The sequence below is a fragment of the Aptenodytes patagonicus genome, chromosome 1, assembly GCF_965638725.1.
Source record: "Aptenodytes patagonicus chromosome 1, bAptPat1.pri.cur, whole genome shotgun sequence".
Classification (NCBI taxonomy): domain Eukaryota; kingdom Metazoa; phylum Chordata; class Aves; order Sphenisciformes; family Spheniscidae; genus Aptenodytes; species Aptenodytes patagonicus.
Genome location: NC_134949.1, coordinates 42,792,397 through 42,813,707, shown reverse-complemented (window position 1 = coordinate 42,813,707; position 21,311 = coordinate 42,792,397). Strand labels below are relative to the sequence as shown.

The window sequence follows — 21,311 nt, the reverse complement described above, 5'->3', positions numbered from 1 at the left end:
CAGTACCATATGAATGAATTTATACTTAATTTAACCTTCAAATTCTGATGAGTTAATAACTTGGCTTAATATCTGGTGACTAAGTTTCACCTTTAAATTTTGATACTTTCAGGTACTTTTTGTATAACTGTTGTAATTGGATGTAATTTCCTTGCCAGAAATCAGATAGCTTGCTAAGTTTTAATATTTTAAACATAGAAGTTCTCTCTATACGTTAGCATTAGGAAAGCTGTACACTGGGAGATCTTGTGTCATTACTGCAAGCAGTATATTAACTAATAAGCACAAGATCAACATGGTAAATGAAAACACTTGATTTATGTACAACTTGGGCAGCAAATTGTAGAATAGGTTATGTATGTGCACCATTTCAATTTTGGAGGAGATGGTTATATTCTGTTGCATGTGTATTTTTGGTTTTGCATTTTAGGTATTTAGAAGTTCAAGGTATGTGTTGATTGCTAATGTTGCCACTCTGCAATTCTTTTTAAGAGTTTCACATTAGAATTTCATTTCGAACCAAATGATTACTTCACAAATGAAGTATTGACGAAGACATATAGAATGAGGTCAGAGCCAGATGATTCTGATCCCTTCTCCTTTGATGGACCGGAAATCATGGGTTGTACAGGGTAAGTGCTAATAAATAACTTTAAGGCAATGTAACAGTTTCTTCCTTAGCATTATCCAGCTGTAGATTTACAGCATCTTGGGAAGGTGCTGCAAAAGACATTGCTACCTCACAACTTGTAAACAGCTGGGTTCCACTTGAGTTTTTTAGTGGTTTTTAGTTACTTCAATACAATATATAAAACTATATATTTTATAATTTATAGGTGTATATATATTATATATTATATATGTGTATAAATACAAATTCTAAACAGTATTTATCTAGAAATACTGTTCTGCAATCACTAAAGCTGAATTGGAAGGTGGATGGTGTTATCTTTCTGTAGGTCTTGATAGCTTTTTTCAAAATTTGTTTGATCACTTTTAATCTTTTTGTATCTCTGACTTTGCAGCGTTTTGGGAAGTCTGTTCCAGTTTTACTTTCTATGTTGCAATTGTCCACTTTGTTTCATAAGTGTTGAATATTTGCCTCTGAGTGTCTTTCAGTTGATCTATTTGAGAAATGGACAACAGTTGTCATCTGCTAACTCTAGGTTCCTCATGATTTTAAAGAGCTGTCATGCTCCTTTCTCTGTGATGTCTTTTGTTCTAAATTAGCTGTTATTCCTCACACTAAATAATCTCTTTATTGTGAACAGAAGGAAGAGAGAAACCCGAGTTGTACATAATTAGTCTTATGGGTACATCAGGGTTCTATGCATCACAGCCTGTTCAGTTGCTTTCATGTTAAGGTCTCTCTAATGTTCTGACGGCTCTTCTGAGTGATAATAACTAATTTAGAGCCTATCACTGCATAGTCAGCGTTGGTTTTACCCATATATTAATCTGCAGTTACTGATACTGACTTTTATTTACCACTTCATTTCTCAGTCACTTAATGTAACATATTTCTGCAAGTGTCCTGTAAGATTTAGTCTTAAGTGCTTGAGTAGCTTTGATCAAACTGTTTTGTATTCCTCGGTTTGGACTGCTTTTGAAAAGCATAAATCCTGGTAGAGGTTGGTGTAAGATGACACTCTGCTTCTGTGAAAATGACTTATTCCTAGTCCTTGTTTTGTGTTTTAACTAGGACAGCTGCCTCTTATCTCAAAACAACTTGCCTCCTTCCTTTGAGTCTTTAAAGGAATCTAATCAGAAACTTCTGCATGTGTGGATGCTCTTATTGATGTGACTTCTTCATTTACATGTCCCCAGAATTCTGTCAGACAAGCTTGTGGGTGTGACTTAGCAGGATAGAGTTAAACTCAAACAAACCACAAATGCAAAAACCTCACAACCAACCAACTAAAAACCAACTAAAAACTACACACGTGCTTGATGCATTATTTTAAGGGCTTATTGATTACAATGATAGGTGTGGTAAACCTCGGCATATTACTAGCATGACCGAATGACATTACTTTATAATGGACAGGTAGCACTAAAAATGGTGTGACACCATCCTTTGATAGGAAACCAGGTAGCAGATGAAAATTAGTATTTCAGAGATTGAGTGGGGAAGGAGAAATTTTTGGATAAAAAAACTTCAATCCTAAAATGAACCTGTTACTTTTGTTCTCAGAAGTATAAACTAGTAAAAAGAGCACTGAATAAATACTACCTTAATATTTTATATTCACTGTATCTCTTGCAGTTGTGATAGTCTCAGTAGGTACCTGTGACAATGGGAATGGTATTAAGCTGCAGCTGTTTTTTCTTTCCTCTCCAGTTGCCAAATAGACTGGAAAAAAGGAAAGAATGTTACTTTGAAAACCATTAAGAAGAAGCAGAAACATAAGGGTCGTGGAACAGTTAGAACAGTGACAAAAACTGTTTCCAATGACTCTTTCTTCAACTTCTTTAGTCCTCCCGAAGGTAAACTGAACATTAGTTTATCTGCATTAACTTTAAATGTAGTATGTACTTCACTCACTTGTTTCTTTTCTTTTTTTTCCTACAGTTCCTGAAAGTGGAGACCTGGTAAGTTGGCTTATTTAAAATAAGGGGGTGGAGGGCAAACACCAGTAGAAGAATTCATGCCTTTGTATATAAAGTGTTTGTTGAAATTGGGAATTTGTTAAACAGCTTCAGCTTTAACTGTATCTGTATTTAACTGAGAATTCTTGTGATGAATAGTATGTATTTGAGTTTTCTTTATTAGAAGGAGTATTTGTTGAATTGGAGGGATGGTAGTGTTCAGTTTAGTAAACTTTAACAGCTTATCCTTCCTGAAAGCTACCTTGTGAATTGATAACAGTTGTACAAATGTAGTGATCTTTGTTATTAGCCTTTGGACTAATGGGTGGTGTAAGTCCCTTCAGGCATTATTTGGATGATTTTCTCTAATGGCTGCATGTATCTGGTTTGTATTTTATGCTGTTAAAAAATTCCCAAGCTATTAGCTCTTGGAGAAAGTAATAAAACAAGAATAGAAAACTGCAAGAGCCCACTCTTCTGTGTGCTCACTAGTAGAAAACTCTGTGGCAATAAGCCATGTTTTTGTAAGGAGGAAAACTACCAAAAACACTTAACAGTGAATATATCATGCAGCTTGAGTGAGAAATCTAATTAAAGCCTCCAGAAGCATGCTGTTAGAATTCCAGTTGGCATCAACACCAAAAGCTGTATGTTCATAATGTTAAAAAATAAATTAAAAAATCAAGCTTTGTGAATTGAAGATAACTTCTCAGGTGGGAGACAGCAGAACACTTGTGTAAACAAAAGGAGTGAAAACCTGAGATTGGACTGGAGAGCATTTTTAGGTGTTCAGGTGCTTCACAATGGCTTGCTTAGTGGGAATCATGGAGGCGATGCACTGTAGGAATCAGAAGTAGCTTGTAAAATCTTTAATTAGGTAGGCTTACCTGGCTAGTGTTTAGTTCTTAAGGGTATTGTGCATATGACCTGAAAGTCTATAGGAGGTATTAAACAATTTTTCTACTTAGAACAAAAGCAAGTTGGGGGTAGGGGAAGAATAAAACTTAAACTACAGAATTTTGTACAATTAAGCTTTCTGAAGAAGCAACCCCCCACTGCTTAATGCAGGTAGGCTGTTTAAAGTATAAAACTTGACTCCACAATTTCAGTTCTATAAAGCAAGTCCTAAACCAAAAAAAGTCAGTACATGGGATTTGTATAAATCTGACCACAAAAAACTGTGCAACTTGTGTTTTTGTGTAAAAAGTAGTTATCAGCTTATGGTTTAGGAAATAATGTTGTTTTATGCAGGATGATGATGCTGAGGCAATCCTTGCTGCAGACTTTGAAATAGGTCATTTCTTGCGTGAACGTATAGTCCCCCGGTCAGTATTGTACTTCACAGGAGAAGCTATTGAAGATGATGATGATGATGTAAGTATTTCTTTCAAAATGCTAAAAACTTTGAAATAATGTTGCTTAAAGACCTCGGGTAATTCCTGACTTTTGTAATGTTGGTATCCTTAGAATGGGATCTATCACATTAGTTTCAGCTGAGCTTCCTAGGGTGTTCAGTAAAGAGCAGCATGAAGGTGATTCATCTTTGAAGTAGTGACTTCAGAGTTCTGTGGCAAAAGTAGTGGTAGAAGCTGAACATTTAGAGGATGTTTGAGTTGAATTTTGTGTATAAGGTATTCCTAGGGTGGCGTACCTAGTACTTCGGTAGAACTATAATGAGCTGCCAGAGAACAAATTAATCTATTTATCTAGCTGTTCAGCCTGATATTTGTGTTTACAGTGATGCTGGGCCACCAAGTTCCTTGAGATTCAAGCCTGATCCTTTCAGGAGGGCACTCTTCTTAAAAAACTGTAGATAAGCACATTCAAAGCATGCCAAGATATTCAAAGCAAGCTCTGCAAAAGCTTGAATTAAGTGCTTTAAGGGAGCTAAGCTTGAAAAGCAAACCACAAAACCCCAGAACTTTATATGGGTGAAATATTCTCTCCCCTGCCTCCGCACAAGCAAGGACAGTTTGACAGTTTGATGTGGCTAAGATAAGTCCAGCCTTAAAATGAACTTTTAGAATGTAAAATGGTAGCCCTTAGTCCAAAGCTGTGGCTGGGGGAGGTGGAAGAGGGAAGTTGCTGACTGTACAGATTGCCTTAGGCTCTGAGACACCCTACTGGCCAGAAGTGTTATCACAGTTTAATAAGCTCTTCCAGTGTTGCACATAAGGAACTGAAGGTAGACAGTTTTCTCTGCCAGAGCATAGCTTAAGAGATTGAATATTGTTCATGCTGATGCATAAAGCATTTTTAAATCTGTCGGATATAGGAAGTTCTCTTAAAGCACAATACAATGTGGTCTCTGGCATCTACTTGAGTTATCTGGCTGTACTTGAGCCATAAATGGCTGCATTTATGACACTATCAAAACCATTTGTTTTCTCTCCTAGTATGATGAAGAAGGCGAAGAGGCAGATGATGAGGTAAGTTGACAGATGGCCTTGATTTAAATGGTTTCCCTTTTGTAGTTTGTTATCTGGAATAAGAGTTCCTTTAGTTTTTGAATGCTCTGGACACTAAGTTTAAGCATTACTTATGAATGGAAGATACAACACATCGTTCTGTGGATCTAGGGTGAAAAAAAAAAAACAAACCCAAAACCCAAAAAACCCCAAACCAAATGAAGACAATCCTAAGGTATCTTACGAATTAAGTTGCAACTGATGTCAAAAGATGATGTGCTTTGTGGAGGGCAAACTAATACAATATGCATAACTTAAAGTGGTAATTAATGTATTTAAGAGTAGAATTTAATCTTAATTTTCTTGGAAATGGCTCAAGGAGTTGAATGTGGATATGCTAGAGAAATATAAACAAGTGTTTTCTTTCAGGAGGGGGAAGAAGAAGCAGATGAAGAAAATGATCCTGATTATGACCCAAAGGTAAGGAATTAAAAAGAATGTTTGCAGTTTGTGTATGCATACACAAACTACAAACAAATTTTATGTAGGTTAAATCTTGATTTTTAGTTTCAGTATTTAATCAATAGTTCCTATGGTGAGTATGTTTTGGCTGAGGCTGTTTCAGTCCCAGTTCTGGCAGACTAATAATGGTAGAGCAACTTTTTTAAAGTTCTTTCTCCGAGAATAATTTTGTAAAAGTAACTTTTGGCTTTAAGCACTGAAATTAGTCAGGCTTGGTTTTCTGTAAACTTGTCATGCAGCAAGTTGCTGCTAATGATGAAAATGTTCTATAATGGTTGTAAAGACATGCAGAGAACTGAGTAATCCAGCTTCATTTTTTGGGAACTCGTCACAAGCAGACTCTGGCACAGATTTTCCCAGCAGAGTACAAAACTGAGGCTTTTTCAGGGTGGATAATAACAAAGTCTTCTATTGCTTGAGGTAGCAGAAGTCAAGGTTCAGGAATGCATCTACAGCCAAGTACTAAAATGTGAACAGCCAAGAGCAACTGGCAGCTTTCTTATTCCATGGGAAGGGCAAATGACTAGTCAGGCTCAGTTTGCTGGAACAGTGATTGTGAGCCACTCAATTCATAGCTTTTTCCTGGCTGAGGGAAAGGCGTGTTTAGCCACCTGAAAGCATCTGATGGTGTGGTAGGTGAAAGTTGCAGTCATGAAAACGAAGTTTGTGTGAACTAAAAGTGTCTGCTGCAAAATGTGCTTGCAATTTCAAATGAGGAGGCAGCATATTTTTCAGTAGGAATGGTTTGAGCTACAGTCAAAGTATTATTGAAAGAATTACGTAATCTGAGCAGTGTACCTAGAAAGATGTAGGATATAGAACTATTAATCAAAATGTACAACCTGTTGGTGATGTTTCATCTACCATAGTGTATTCAGATTGCTTCCTATTCAAGAAAGTTTTGGAATCAAAATGAAACAGCTGCAAGATGGGGCTTCTTATTTCTACCATTTCAGATTGTTTTTCTAGGCTAAACAGAACTGAGAAAGGGCAAGACTGTATGCTCAGTTTCAGAAGAGAACTGCCAAAGGGCTAGAGGCAGTAGCGGTACTATAGTGTATTGACACGCGAATGAACAGTTGTAAGCTGATCACAGGCTAGCTGAATTTATTGAAGCACTGTGGCCCTAGAATAGCTATGCAGACCAAGGTAGTGGAGTAAAACTTGCAACTGAACTCTGTCCCCAGAAATTTTTCCTTAAATTCCCATTTTACTGTAAGATATTTTTGGTTGTCTTTTTCAATATAACAGAAGACATTTTCCACATTAGAATTTTTCTAACAGCTGGAATTTATTGCAAAAGATGCTTCCAGAGCGTTAAGAACATACCATGACTTGGTGTTTCATTGCACTGCTCTGCAGTGGCTTCTGGAGTAAGGCTTGTTACTGACCACAGGAAGTTTCTTCTGCCTCAAACTGTGCAGAAGGCCTGGATGCTGCTTCTGAGCTGGGTTGTTTGTTACTATGCATAACTCTTCTCTTCCTTTTTCCAGTTTTAGTGTCTTTCAGAGTATCCCACCACACTTAGTTCTGAACAGGTTTTGTTCTGGATCATAATGCACTAACAAAGCCAAAATAAATGCATTGTGGATGTTGCTACATCCAAAAGCACCAGTATTACTAATATTAGGCAATTAGTTTAAGGGAAAAGATGAAAGAATAATTTGAATGCTGGAACTTGAGAAAGTATGCTTAGCAATATTAATAGTTCTTTTAAAACACTGATATCTGTAAACTGATATTTCCTCTTTTCTCAACAGAAGGATCAAAACCCAGCAGAATGCAAGCAGCAGTGAAGCAGTGTGTATGTGGCCTTGAGGATTACCTGCACTGTAATAGCCTAAACACAACTATTAGTTACTTACAGCCTTATGTTTTGTATCTTGGTAGAATTAAGTAACCAATTTGTTAAAAAAAGAAATCAAACACATAAGAACCAGTTTAAAATGTAGGTTCAATCTACCTAGCATTTTAACAGTATAATTTTCTGCCAATATGTAGAATGCAGTAAATCCCCTAAAGCATGAATGTTAATTCATTGCTACATAGTTTGGTTCTTGTGAAGTCTTTGTCATGTAGCTATTAGACTGCAGCTGTAAAGATTATCTGAACTGTTAACTGAGACCAATATTTGTTTAGAGAAAACTCTCTCCTGAAAAACCAACCAAAGTATTTTTCAGCCCAGTAGTCTGAACGGGTTTAAGTCTGCTTGCACTAGCTGTGCCTTCATTACTTTGTTATAGAAATGGCAGTGACTTGTACTAACTAGGAGATGATGATGCATTTTGAATTTGACTACTTGAGAAAACTAGTATAACTTGTTTAATTTCCAACGAGACCACATTAAACATTCATAACTGTCAGCTTGTTTATGCTATGGGTTTTGTATTTTATGTGACATAGTGATCTACAGAGGAAACCTAGTCATCATATTAAGGTTATTGTTTACCACTGGGGTGTGAATAAAACCTAGTATTTTCAGAAGCTAGTCTTGTTTTATTATGATGTGTGTATCTGCATGTGTAAACTGGTAAGGCATATCTTTCATGCTGCAGTTCCCTTCTTACTAGAAACAAAAGTTGAGAGTTACTGAAAAGTAAATTATATAGCATTTTAAAAACAAACACAATAGTTTTGAAAGTTTGATCCATACTTTCCATTTGCAGTGTGATGCTTGTGAATGTGAGCTAGATGTTTCAGTGATTGGTCACCACTGCCATTTTGGAGAAGGCGAGTTTTTAGAAGTGGAGCTAGATCTGATAAAGGACTTCGGTATTGCCATGCCTGACTCTAAGGCATTGGTTATTAGTATGAAATCTGGAGCCAAGAAAGGTGCCTTGGATGTCTGTTCTATGTAGGCAGAGCAAGGTTGTCCTGAACAAAATCTGCCCTGCAGTCTAAGGGAGTGCTGGAAGACTAGAATACAATTCTAGTTTGTACTCGCTGTATCAAGCATCTATGGAGGAGGAAACAAACCCCAAGGAATTTCTCTCTCCTCACCTAATGTTCTGTTCACTATGCTTACGTTTGCGCATTCTGGTTCATACTTTGTCCATATTGGGTGTTCATTGTCAGTTGAAACGTATGGGCTAGATCTTTCTCGTACTAACCTTGCCTTTAGCCTAGCAGTGGAGGTGCTCCTGAGGTTTGATTTGAATGCACTCAGCTTGAAGAGACTATGAACTGATGTCTTCCACTTGAGTTTTCCCAGTCAGTAAGATGCTACTGTACTCTGTGCAGTCTTGTCCTTCACATAACTACAGAAGTTCTCATCTTCTAAGAAAGTACCCAAATAACATTCTGAGGGATGGGAAGGTCCTTGTAGGGTTGGAAAGAAATGTCCAGCCTAGCCATGGATCTATTTCTGCAGCAGCTACTCTTTTTTTTTTTTTTTTCTTCTTGCCACTGATACACTGACTTAGCCATAAAGGGTTGAAGGTTTGAAAAGAGCATGGCAAGCAGGAGGCAACAGCTGCATGAGGGTGGGGCTGGTGGAAGAGTTTCTCTAGCCTGTCTTGCTTGGAGGGTAAGTAATACAGAGTGAGGCTTATCCCAAATGCCCTTCTGAATCCTCAGTCCCCCTGAGAGGAAGAAGGTCTCGTGTGCTCTGACTAAACTGATATTTTTTTTTTTAATTCCTTGAAGGCTTAAATACCACACTGCTTCATTTCAGAATCCCTGTCAGGCTTCATCTTTCTCCTCTCCAGATATTTATGGATTTGGGAGAAGGAGCTCTTGTTATCTATAGCTGTATATAAAGCAATACTGTCAAAGCTGTGCTCTTAGGTGTTTTTTAGGTAACCCATAGTTCATAGCGTAGAAGAATACAGTAATGAAAAGTTAACATCACACTCTGGTAACTGTGTGTTAAAGTAGATGTGGTTGTGTTCTTGTGATGACATAAATCCTGACAGAATATGTTTATCCTTTGAGGCACTGACCCTGCCAGGTGTTTGGGTATCACTTGGTCTCTTCTCTGATTGTCTCCCAGGATTAAGTTTAAACTTAAACTTCAGGGCATGCAGAGACCAAACTGATGGTATGTTATGAGCTTGAGCAGTCATTAATACGGGGCTTTGGGGTTCATACTTTTGGACATGAGAAGTATCTGAAGTCCTTACTTAGATCTAGCCCATTTTTACTAACAGCATCTGGCAACTGTATCTTAAAAAGAGAAAGCACTGTTAAAAGTCTGAATTTCAGAAGTCACCGTTCTTAAGAAATTTGGCTTGTGTTTCAATTGCTTTCTCATTCAATATCTTCATATCATACAATGGGATACAATATTTGAAAAGGGGAGTTGATAGATACCAAAGCTCACCTGCAGCCTGCAAGATCCAGAGCCATGAATCCATCTCTGTCGACAGATTTTGGTAAGCTGCTCTCTAGATTGACTTGCTAGTTCTAAATCAGCAGTTCTTGTGCTCTCCAGACTGCAGCAAAAGGAAGGATATAATCATACAAATTGAGGTGCCAGTTCTTAAGGCATCAGTTAAATAAAAACTGTTTTGGTGCTTAACGTAGTTTTGTGATCAGCGACACTCTTGTTTAGCAATTCTGAAAGGCAGTATGTAGCAGGAACATTAAACTTTCAACATTGATTGGAGTATTGTGACTCATTCTTTTAACTTCTCATGGATTTATACCAGCTGTAGAGAAACCGTTCATTTAGTATTTGAGGAAGATAAGTTGCCTTGTTAACAAGTTCAAGCTAGAAAAATGTCTCACTGAAATAGGATTTCTTGGTTAGTTGTTCCAGTACTGCACCAAAATTTAAGATCTGTGTAAATGATGTCTTCTGTCCAGTTCTGGTTGCTGTACTGAAGGGAGAATTATCTTAGGGAAAAATGGAGGGTTGGTGAGGAAGGAGGTAGGAGAATTAACTGAGACTTTGGATAAGAGGAAAGGGTGCTCAGAGCTTATGCTTGATGGAGAGGGATGCTTCTTGGTAATTCTATACTTTCAGCAAATGTAGATTAGATTACATCAGCACTAAAGAGTTTTCCTGTCTGGTATAACTTCGTTTAATGGTAAAAAAAAAAAAAAAATTAAAGCAGTATCCTGAAATAAAGTAGATGACCATATTTAAGCTTAGCATTCTTAAGTTTTACTTTCTGGAAAAGGGTGATGTCAGGTGCATTTAGAAATGTTACCTTGGATTATTTAAACACTAGGCATATCAACGCTTCTTACCAATGTCTCCTACAGCTAACTAGCTTCATAAGCTCAGATTCTTAGCTGGATTCTTGGAACTGATGTTTCCCAAGCTATATAGCAGGTATTGTAATTTTGGCATGTTTTCACTTGTTTACATGAAAAAAAAAAAAAAGGCAGAGTATAGAAAACAGCAGGAATCAAATGTGTTCACCTTTGCCTTCAAGCTGGTACTTAAACTTTCCCTGTGTTTTAAGGCCCATTGTTGTAGACCTGATTCAGAAATTGGTAGGGAACTTATACACAAATGTACAATTAGCTTGTCTGCCAGACACTTCCTATTTCCAAACATGTCTGTGCAGCAGTTGTTTCTCAGATGCCTTGTGTTGGGGAGGAGGATTGTGTTGTGGCATTCTCAGTGGCTTAAGGAAACAAAATGCTGAACTCCTCAGTACAAAGGGGACAGTCTGATAACAAAGGCATTTCTGTATGTAACAGCCTTGATGGCCTGCTAGCTTGGGGTTAGAGCCGCACAGATGTTGGAGTAGGTAGACTTGGCTCTACAGCGCTTCCTCCTTCATTCTGTGCAGATGTAAGCCGCCTCCAATCCTAGACTTTCTTGTACAGGTCAGAGAAGTCGTTGCTGCCACACCTTTGGTTTTACTTAACTGCTCAGTTCTGTTTGAGATGCACTGGTTCCCTGCAAGTTTTCAAGGGAGTGTTGAAGTAATGACTTTTAATTGCTAATGCTTACCTAAAGTGAACGTAAATCCATCTAGTGGAAATAGTCTTACTTCTGTACACTATCAAGAGGAGTTGGAGGTTTGTCCACGTGGCATGTTGGATAAGATTTGTCTCGTCACTCTTTAAGTCCTCCTGTTAGACCTCTGCTCAGACCTAGTAGTCTTCCACATGTGGCCTGTGCCTCAGATTTTGTAGGAAAATTAGGGCAAGTAAAGCAGACAAGACAGAGCACACCAAGCAAAAGATAAGCTGTTCCACATGTGGGTCTGCTTGGTGTGTGCTAGAAGCGGGTGCGCAAGGAGTGTGGGGGTATGGCAGAAGAGCTCTTGTTTTTTACAGGTATCTAACTGGTGTGCGCTGAGTTGGCAAGAAAAGTTGTCTCTGCAGCTGCAGAGGGGGCTTAGCTCCTGAACTTGGCTGTTGAGTTGTGCTTATATGCTCAAGTGTTGGGAGTATCTGCCCAAACTTATGTTTACCCTGCAGTTGATGAGAAGCAGTCAGTATGTTCGGAACTCACAGCATGTTTTACTCAGCACTAGGTGATCAAATCTAAGAAAGATCAGGTCATTTAAACCCTCTTAGAGGCTGGCTTTGCTCTACAATTGTGTATTTAAGTGCTTTTTAATATTTTAGAAGACGGCTGTCTCTGAAGTGCAAGGGACTTTGGAAAAGCCAGGCTGGAGCAGCTGCAGTGCCAATAGTCTCTGCGTTGCCCGCGGTTTCTTCATTTGGTACTGCCATGGGTTATAGGGAATGCTAGGGCCTGGGGAAGTGTGGTTGATAGTTACGGTAAATCTTCCGTCTATTTATGTCTGGTTTACTGTGAGGTATATACAGCTACCTGTGAGATGGAACTTGTAAAAGGAAAAGCCTGCACCCCAGATCACAGGTTCAGTGCTTCAGTGTTCGGTCAGCAGCAAGTTCCAGGGAAATTACTGGGAGATGGTAAAGGTCAAGAAAATACTCTAAGAAGTAAGCACTTATTGTCTAATTAACAGCATATTGCAACATGCCTATCTGTCATGTATTTCTCAACCCTTGACTATTTTTTTTCCTCATTTTCTTTCTGTCTAGCAATGACCAGCTCATACTTCCTTTAGGTTTCCCTCTTAACCCTTTTTCTGTTTCAGCCACTTCTCAGTAATGGAAGAAATGATGATGTTTAAGGGTTGTCACTCAGGGTAAGTTTGGCATCACTTTGAAACTAATAGTTGATAGTTGGTGTCAAGCTGCTGTCTGCAGATTCATTACCCAGGAGAACACTGGTAAAATTATGGGCGTTTTGGTTTTTCATGGTGGCTTCCCAAAAATGTTTAACTTGCCTCAGGGTTTAAAAAGAACACTTTAATTACTCTCACCACAATTACTCTTTAATTAAGGTTACACATACAAAATTTCAACTACTTGAGCCTGAGTTAGGGAGCTTATGATATAGGAGACCAGTGTATTTAACAACCAAACGTTTCTGTTACCAGTATTAACTTTGAACATGGAAAAGGAAAAATTCAATAAGAAATAAATGGATCTTGGATGTAGAGACTTTCAAGGATCAGGTTCAGTTTTTTCAGGTTGTAGTATTTCAGGTTTGACAGTAGGAGGCATCTGCACATCAGATATTTCAGGAGGAACAGATGCAGAACCTGCATAGTATTTAGTGAAACCTCAATGAAGGTAGTGGACATGGAGCATTTAATATAATTGCAGTAGTTTAAATATATATTTAAAGAAAAGTAAAGTAAAATCTCAGTGGGATAATGTAGTGTGCTTAACTGTGGTGAATGTGTTTTTTCAAAATACTAATGTAAGAAACATTTCCGGAAGTTCAGTTTTGACTTCCATCTAGGAAAACGAAGCTTGGTATCCTTTACTGCCAAATTCTGCACAATTAAATTGGGATATCTTGTTCTTTTACCATGAAACTGTCAGTATTTCATCTTACCCGGGTCTTCTAGGTTTTGACTGATCTGGTGTTTTTGGTCAAATGTATATTAAATGGCTGTTAATATTTGTTGGCTTACGGAGTACAAGTTTTAAATGGATGTTTTGCATGCTTAGGTGAATTTCATTGGGAATAAACAGTTGTTGTGAGTCTATACATTAGCAGAGTATGTCCATCAGTGTTTAGAGCTGGGTTAAAAATCTGACATTCAGCACTTCAGAGACCTTTATGCCATGGAAGGCCCACATAGAATGAATTTAATCCCCTTACTCCTGTATATTTGAAAATCTTTCGCCTTCCACACTAGTCTCACCTTCTTCCTTTGATTAATTACAAATTACTATTAGCACTGAGAACAAGCAAAAGAGCTCACATTAAAATACATAGATGTAGATTACGTGTTAATGTCCTTAAGTGTTACAGTGCAGTGTTTGGGGGGGCGGGGGGAGAGTTCTTGAATGCTTGTTACAGAATAACTTGTGGGACTCCTAAGTCGTAAGGCTAGTTTCTGTACTACTGGTTAGTGCATTTGCTTGGGGTGAAATGGCTATTCACTTACAGCAGTGGAGCTGCAACCGAAACTGTGCAGGTGAATTATTAGAAATGAGTCTTCTGTAGGTTTAGTTCAATGTCCTATGCCTTCCATAAACTCAGTATTTTAATTGTCTGGTACAGATGAATACCTTTTAACCAGTTCATGGTTTAGTTTGACAATTTCAAAGTTAAGTCTCTGCTCATGTGACACACTTAATCAGGAGTGAAGAAGTAGATGCAAAACACATCAGGTGAAAAGGCAGGAGACTCTTACCTCGCTCAAGCCATGTCTGAGGCTCCTTGTACGTGCATCGGCAGCTGAAGATGCAGATATTTGTGCTGGGGAATTTGGGTTCAAATGGCAATGTACTGCGGATTGAGACAATCGCAAATGGTGTTCAGATCTTTTGGAAACTAGCATGTGCCTCTTAAAATATGTGTAAGATGGTTGTGAGAATGAACTGTATCTTATAGTGTATATATTGAGCTCTGAGGAGAAGGGACTATTCTTTAGATAAATGAATGTTTAAGATATTAATCTCCTTTTTCTGTTCAGTTTGTGGCTAGCAAGTTACCTTTGTTACTGATTTGAGTGCCTTCTGGTTACCTCAGGAAAGGTAAAATGGCTAAATAATTTTAATTGCCTTTACCTTAATTGTTTACCTCTCAACAATTTATCAAAATCAACTTTGAATTTCAAGAGTAAAAGATTATAAGAGGAAATACTTCTTAAAATGTTATCAGAGATAAACCCCATTAAAGCTATCATTAATATTGATTTTTTTTTTCTAATGTGCTTCCACTGACCTATGCTACAGCATGACTTGCTTCCTAGCTGCCAGGTTACTGTGAAGAGGGTTTTTTTTTTTTATGGCCATGTTAAATACATGTGTTAAAAAACCCAGTGCTCTCAAACTTAGTATGAAACCTCCAGCATTCAGTTTACATTGGCATTGTCAGCCAATTTCAGTTATGTGGTCTTTTGATTTACATCTAATACATTAAAGGACTTTAAAATAAATAGTTTAATATTAACCTTAGGTCACTTTACTTTTCTACTCAAATAAATGAATTCAAAAGCTAACCTCAGGGCAGAATCCAAACAATGAGCAAACGTGTGGCAACAAAGCAGAATAACAGGAAAAATGGTCCTAGCCATTTGCCAGTTTGGTTTTCTTTGGGTAGGTTTTTTTCCCTAGTCTACTTTTAAAATTTCCAAGTACTGATGTTCTGGTGTTTCCTTTGGGAAGTGATATGGATACTTGCTTTCTTTAGACATTACTCAAACTGCTGCAGAGAGTAAAGATGTATTTTTTTTTTTATATATATATATATACAGTAGAAGCTGCTTCTCCCCCAGCACGGGCGAGAGCGATGCTGGAGCATAGGGATAAAGCTGTTGTACTAGGTTGTGTGTCAGGCTGTCTCCTTCGTTTAATGGAGCGACGGCTGCTTAAAAATCGGGGTGTTGCTGAAAACTGGCACCGGATTTATTGGACTCGAATCAAAAACACCCAGAAGGGGGCCCTTTGCTGTTCCCCACGGGGGAAGGCTGGGGAAGCTTGTTCCAAACGCATACTGCTGGAATACCCGGTGCAAGCAGATGAGCGCTATAGAGCACTTGAACTGTTAGGTTAATCCTTGTATTAGCCTACCGGTAGTTAGGCACAGCGGGGAACCCCTTCCCCCAGCACCTTCGTGGTCTGCCTTCGCCATCGCGTTTCGGGAGGCGGGGTGGGGTGCGGGAGGCCGGCGGTGCCGGCGGTGCTGCCGGTGCTGCCCCTGCCGCCCGCACCTGCGCGGAGGGGCGGCCGGGCCGGGCCAGCTGCGGCCGGGCCGGGCGAGCTGCCGCCGGGGAGCGCAGCCCCCAGCTCCGCGGGCCGGGCCGGGCCGGGCGGGGCGGGACAGCCCCTCCGGGCCGGGGCCGCGCCGTCGGCGGCGCTGGGCTTCCCCGCTGCCGGCGGGAGGAGCCGCCTTTTCCGCTGGGTGTCACTCTGGGGTGGGAAAGGCGCGTTCAAAAGCCGAGGGGAGGGAAAAGCCCGCCGCCACAGCCGCCCGCACCGGCAGCGCGCCCGCCGCAGCCCGCCACGCCGCGGCACGGGCGGCAGCCGCTCCGCTTCCTGCGGGCCGGGGCGCTCCCGGCCCTCCGCCTCGGAGCCGGCGCGGGGCGGCGAGTCATCGGCTGGTGCCGGCTGCCCCCCGACCCCAGCCCCTGCGGGCGGAGGCTCCCGGCCCCGCCGGCCGCCGCGAGAAGGATGCTGGAGAGCGGCTGCAAGGCGGTGAAGGAGGGCGTGCTGGAGAAGAGGAGCGACGGGCTCCTGCAGCTCTGGAAGAAGAAGCGTTGCATCCTCACCGAGGAGGGGCTGCTCCTCATCCCCCCCAAGCAGCAGCCGCCGCCTCAGCAGCAGCAGCAGCAGCCGCCGCTGCCGGCCGAGCCGGCGGCCAAGATCAAGGAGCTTCACTTCTCCAACATGAAGACGGTGGACTGCGTGGAGCGGAAGGGCAAGTACGTGTACTTCACGGTGGTGATGGCCGAGGGGAAGGAGATCGACTTTCGGTGCGCGCAGGAGCAGGGCTGGAACGCGGCGATCACGCTGCAGATGGTGCAGTACAAGAACCGCCAGGCCATCCTCGCCGTCCGCTCCACCCGCCAGAAGCAGCAGCACCTGGCGCAGCCCCACGGCCCGCGCCTCCGCAGCGCCTCCAACTCCGCCTAGCGCAGGTAGGGCCGCCGCTCCGCTCCCGCCCCCGGGACCCGCTCCGCTCCTGCCCCCGGGGCGGCCGAGCCGCGCTCCCCCGCCCGGCGCCGGCCCCGGCCCCGCCGGTTGCCCCGGGCTGGAGGCGGCCCCGCAGCGCGGCTCCCGGCGGGGAAGAGCTGCTCTGGGTGCTCCCCCTTCGAGTCACCGGCTGCCCTTTGTGCTGTGCTGTCTTGTTGCAGGTTAAGTTAACGAAGCGCTTCGGGGAAGCGGGGCTGAGCGCGTTCGCTGCGGACGTACTTCGGTTCGTCGAAAACAGGGCAAACGCCAGAGGTGCAGGTAGACTGGAGAGAAGCGGCTCAACGACCTGAACCCCAGCTAGCTGCTGCTGCTGCTGCTTTGCCGCCCTCGGTGCCGAGAAGCATTTCAAATCTGTTATTTATGAACCTTGGAAAGGATCCTTTGGTGTGATGGGACTTCTAGGAGACGTGATGTACTGTAACTTTATTTTAATGTATTTTATTTTATTTATTAGGGTTGTTTGTTTGTGGTTTGTTTTTGTTTTTTTTTTTTTTTTTAAGGCTTGTTTGCAAGACATTTCTGAATGTAGGTCGTATCCAAAAAGCAAATGTGTACATCAGCTCCCTAAAGGAACTAAAAAGTTGTGGGTAGTTCGGCCGTGTGCGATCTGACAAAAGTGTTTTTCATTTTTACCCAAAATACGCTGTATTACACTAACGTGGAAAGTGTGATGTGTGGTTTGGAATTTGGCTGAAACCCATACTGCATACGAATACTCTTATTTCTAATGAGAATAATAATTATAATCTGGGTTTTAAATTATATTCTTTTAAAATATTACGCGTGGTGGAGGATGATAAAATTTATTCACGCTTGGTTATTCAAAAAAGTAACGTTGATTGTCATTCTGAGATTAAAACCCATCTGTTTAACGTACGAGCGGAGGGGAATCTGACCAACTTCTTTTGTGATACAGGGAGTCACAGCCGGATTCCAGTTACCCGTGTGATGTGCTTGCTCCTAGGCTGGAGGGCCGGAGCTGAGAAGCGCTTAGGAACATTTCTTAGTGCCCGAGTTCAGGGCTCCCTCTGCACGGTCAGTCTGTAAGCCGTCTGGGCTCTCGACCTGTGTTGAATTTTCACGGCAGTTTTTAAATGTCTTGCGTTAAGGTAGCCCCTAGTTTAAAATCCATCCTATCTACGTCTTAGTGTGCAGAAGGATTATTTTGGTCACAGTTTTCATAAACTGAAAGTTGCTCTCTAGCTGAGATAAACTAGATTAATTTTGGTGTTTAGCGCTGTCAGATGTTGAGAGAGGCATGCGATCTCGCCTCTAAAAATGTTGACGAAGCCATGAAGTTGGAAAACAAAGGGCTAATTGCACAGCTGGTGCGTCTTCCTCTGCCTCTTAAAAGTCAGTGGGAGTTTGGCTGTCGATGCTGGCGAGAGCGGGTTGGAGCTGTTCGCCCCGGTGCGGAGGAGGGAGCCAGGCGCAGGCCGGTGTGCTTTCTAGGACAGGGCCCTTCAGGCGACGGGTGTTTTCACGTTGTGTGCTGCTACAGCGCGGGTTCTCTGGTTTAAATTGAGTGGGGAGGTTGTAAGCGGGACGGGGCAGTGAAGCCCATTATCTCTGGTTCAAGGTAAAAAGCTGCAGCCGCAGAGCTATTTATTTTAACTAGCGTGGTGAGGAAAATGGCTTTTGGCCCCTTTACAAGTTACATGAATGTAAACAAAATCTTTTAAAGCCACACATCTAGGACTTTTCTGTTTGTGTAACTGAGGTGTAGCTTGACTGCAAAAGCCCCACATTCTTGGTTCAAGCTGTTTCTGTAAGTGTTTAAAGCAAAAGATTGAAGTGACGCTCAAAGGAGGATCTCAGAATTGGCTACTGGACGTGACGGTCCCTTCTGCACCCTAAGCTTAAACTCAGTCCTGTAAGGAATGAGTTGAGATCTCTTTCAGCCCTCCTCTTTTGTTCCTTGCCTCCAGGTGTTGGGGGTCACATACCTAGACGTGCAAAACATGTCATGGTGCAGAATTAAAGCCCGGACCTTGGTGGTCCTCTGCGGTTACTCCTGAGCGCTTCTTTCCGATCTGGCCCTTGACAAGGTTGCGTGACGAGCTTGGGGTGGTAGATTGCAGCTGTCCTAACAAAGTTACTACTTTGAGACTAACTGAAATCGAAGGTGCCCTGCATCTTCTAGGATTAGATTTGCTGTCTTGGCAATCATCATAACCGATTTCCACATCTCTGTACATCTGCCATTATCATTCTGCTAATGCTTGGATGTTAGAGCTGCAAGGGGATTCTCTAATGAGCTAGTCAAAGACTCACAAAATAGACTGTAATTTGTAATTTGGCTCCTCTCTTTAGAGTCATTAATTACAGTTTACTGAGTAACTAATCCACCTTTTCAGATATACAGACGTATCGCTGATTTCTCACCTACTAAAATGTGTTTTAGCTTACTGAAGGATAAGTGTAACTGATGAAAATGAATTCCTACGTGATCGGAGACACACATATTTCTCTAGGAGAGGCAGGTACTCCTGTCCTCAGTGGATGCAAGCCCCTGAATGCCACAAAAGTATGGATCTGGTCTAAAGCTGAAATTTTACTACTTTTCTGGAAGTATTTGTGCTTTGGAAAATGAAAGATGACAATTTTAGTGATATAATTGACATTAAGGTTTCAGAAGACAGCTTTCACTTTGAATTTGCTGCTCTTTTTCACCGCTTCAAGGTCAATGTCCCACTTTCACCTTACGTTTCTTGTTTTAAGTTGGTCTGAAGAATGCTTTCAAAACTATTTGAACTGATTTAGTTCACCAACAAACTTTTGCTGGTTGTCATTGCCTGCTGTGTTACTTTTAAAAATGTCGGTGTCAGCCAAGCTCTTAGCGTTGAGAGATGGTCACGTCACAAAATCCACCTTGAGCTGTTCCTGTGCCTGCAGCCGGAGTTGGTGGGTTGGGTGTAAGAATCAAACCTCCCCTTTGTGCCTCCAGACTGTCTCTTGGAAACTGAATGGGAACAAATTGGCTGGGGTCCCCTGGGGACAGTCGGACCGTGAGGCTTATGCCATGTCAGTATAAATAAGGCTAAATTGTCTGACGTAGACAAGCCGACAACTTTCCTACGCTCTAAATTCCATGGGTTTTTTTTGACTGATAGTGATTTTAGACCAAGAAATTGTTTGATGCTATAAATGAGGTAGTTCTGGGCTTTTTTTGGCTTGCCCCTCTACTACTGCAGAGTCTTCATTGGAGCTACTTGGTTACGTAGTGTCTGTCACTGCCTTGTAAGCAATGGCTATGAAAGTAGGTCCAGCAGATCATGCTCCATCTTATTGGAGCTTTGCAAGAAAAGAAAGCAGGTTGTCCTTCCCCTTGCAAAAAAAAAAAAGCCAACAGCATATGGCTGAAGTAAATTCATTAGAGAATAAACAAAAACGCCAATAAAACACACACAGGCAAATGCTTGGAATAGGTAGCAAAAGTGTGGACAGTCAGTTCATAGAGAGGTCAAAATTACATGTCTTAATTAAAAAAAAAAGTGATTAAGGGGCAGATTCAGCAAGAAAATTCAAGCCGTGGTGACCAAGAAAATTTAGAAATTGGTGGAAAGGAAGATCAAGTGGATGTTGTCTCTCTGACATCCTGAAGTAATTCCTCTTTTTTTAAGGTTCATGATATGCAAATGCCAGCTTCTGAATTATAGCTGCAGTGATGTACCAAATGTTTTCTAGCATATCCTATCGTGAGCAGAAATATCAGTGTCGTCAAAAAAAAATTATGTGTAAATATGACTCATAAATGATTTCTGAGAGATGTGATTTATTTTTCATATTTTTCAAGATGCATTCCATTTCAAATAAAGAGGTATCTATTGAAAGAGCTCTCGATATGTTGGAGGAATGGTTGTTTGGTGGGCTATCTGTTATGATTAAAGCCTGATCTAAGCTTTTCCAATGTCTTAAGCTCAATCTGAAGGCCTAAGAGGAATGCTTTGAACCTGTGTAGATCCCTTCCAAAGGAAAGACCCACTTAGATGCTCCAATTAATCTTTATACACAGCACAGTAATGAGGCTCAGTTTTGCTTTTTGCTGTGTGTGATGACCACACAGGGTCTTACTAATTTCAGTAATACTCTGCTTGGCATCACAGCCCATGTACAACAGATCTTTGGGACACAGACTTCAGGCTCATAATCTTTACCCGTGAATGCCTTGCTCTGTGTGACATTAGGAATCTAAAATGAAGCATTAAATGTGCCTTGTTGCTCTCTTTCATGCATCTGAAGCACTGTGATTGAATTTCAAGTTACCTGAAAGTAGTCCAGAAAGAACACTTCTGCCATTCAGCATATCCTCCGACCCGTTCTCTTCTAGCTTCGTGGCGAAAGAGATGAGGTGTGACAAGAAAAACGTGCGATGACTTCTGCTGCTTTGGGGTCTCCACAGAACTGCAGCTGTTCGGATGCCTCGAATTCCCCTGAGGTGCATTTGTATTGCAGCAGGTCCTCATTTTCAAGCACCTTCCAAAAGTGTATTAACTTTAGTGGCACAGTGTGCGTTGACTTAGACTTATATTGGTGCTGTTTGCCTTCACTGGAGAGATGTTAGTAACCCCTTCCATAAGAAGGCTATTGCTATAACAAGTACCAGTTCTCTTTTCCATAGTAAACATCTAAAATGTAGGCATT

General features: G+C 41.3%; 2 protein-coding genes across 5 annotated transcripts in view; both read left to right on the top strand.

The window, feature by feature from the left end:
• The window catches only part of NAP1L1 (nucleosome assembly protein 1 like 1), a 35,489-nt gene extending 25,369 nt beyond the window's left edge, over nucleotides 1-10,120 (top strand). For all 4 annotated transcript variants that reach the window (XM_076333233.1, XM_076333241.1, XM_076333216.1 and 1 more), the window contains exons 9-15: nucleotides 493-632; nucleotides 2,342-2,487; nucleotides 2,573-2,592; nucleotides 3,841-3,963; nucleotides 4,986-5,018; nucleotides 5,427-5,477; nucleotides 7,280-10,120. In XM_076333233.1, coding sequence (XP_076189348.1) covers nucleotides 493-632; nucleotides 2,342-2,487; nucleotides 2,573-2,592; nucleotides 3,841-3,963; nucleotides 4,986-5,018; nucleotides 5,427-5,477; nucleotides 7,280-7,315 — 549 coding nt within the window. In that variant the 3' untranslated portion in view covers nucleotides 7,316-10,120. The remainder of the gene's footprint in view (nucleotides 1-492; nucleotides 633-2,341; nucleotides 2,488-2,572; nucleotides 2,593-3,840; nucleotides 3,964-4,985; nucleotides 5,019-5,426; nucleotides 5,478-7,279) is intronic.
• Nucleotides 10,121-16,089: 5,969 nt separating this feature from the next.
• On the top strand, nucleotides 16,090-20,572 carry PHLDA1 (pleckstrin homology like domain family A member 1). The gene is made up of 2 exons (XM_076333205.1): nucleotides 16,090-16,612; nucleotides 16,829-20,572. The coding sequence occupies exon 1, from the start codon at nucleotides 16,146-16,148 to the stop codon at nucleotides 16,605-16,607; it is 462 nt and encodes a 153-aa protein (XP_076189320.1). The 5' UTR covers nucleotides 16,090-16,145; the 3' UTR covers nucleotides 16,608-16,612; nucleotides 16,829-20,572.
• The last annotated feature ends 739 nt before the right edge of the window (nucleotides 20,573-21,311 follow it).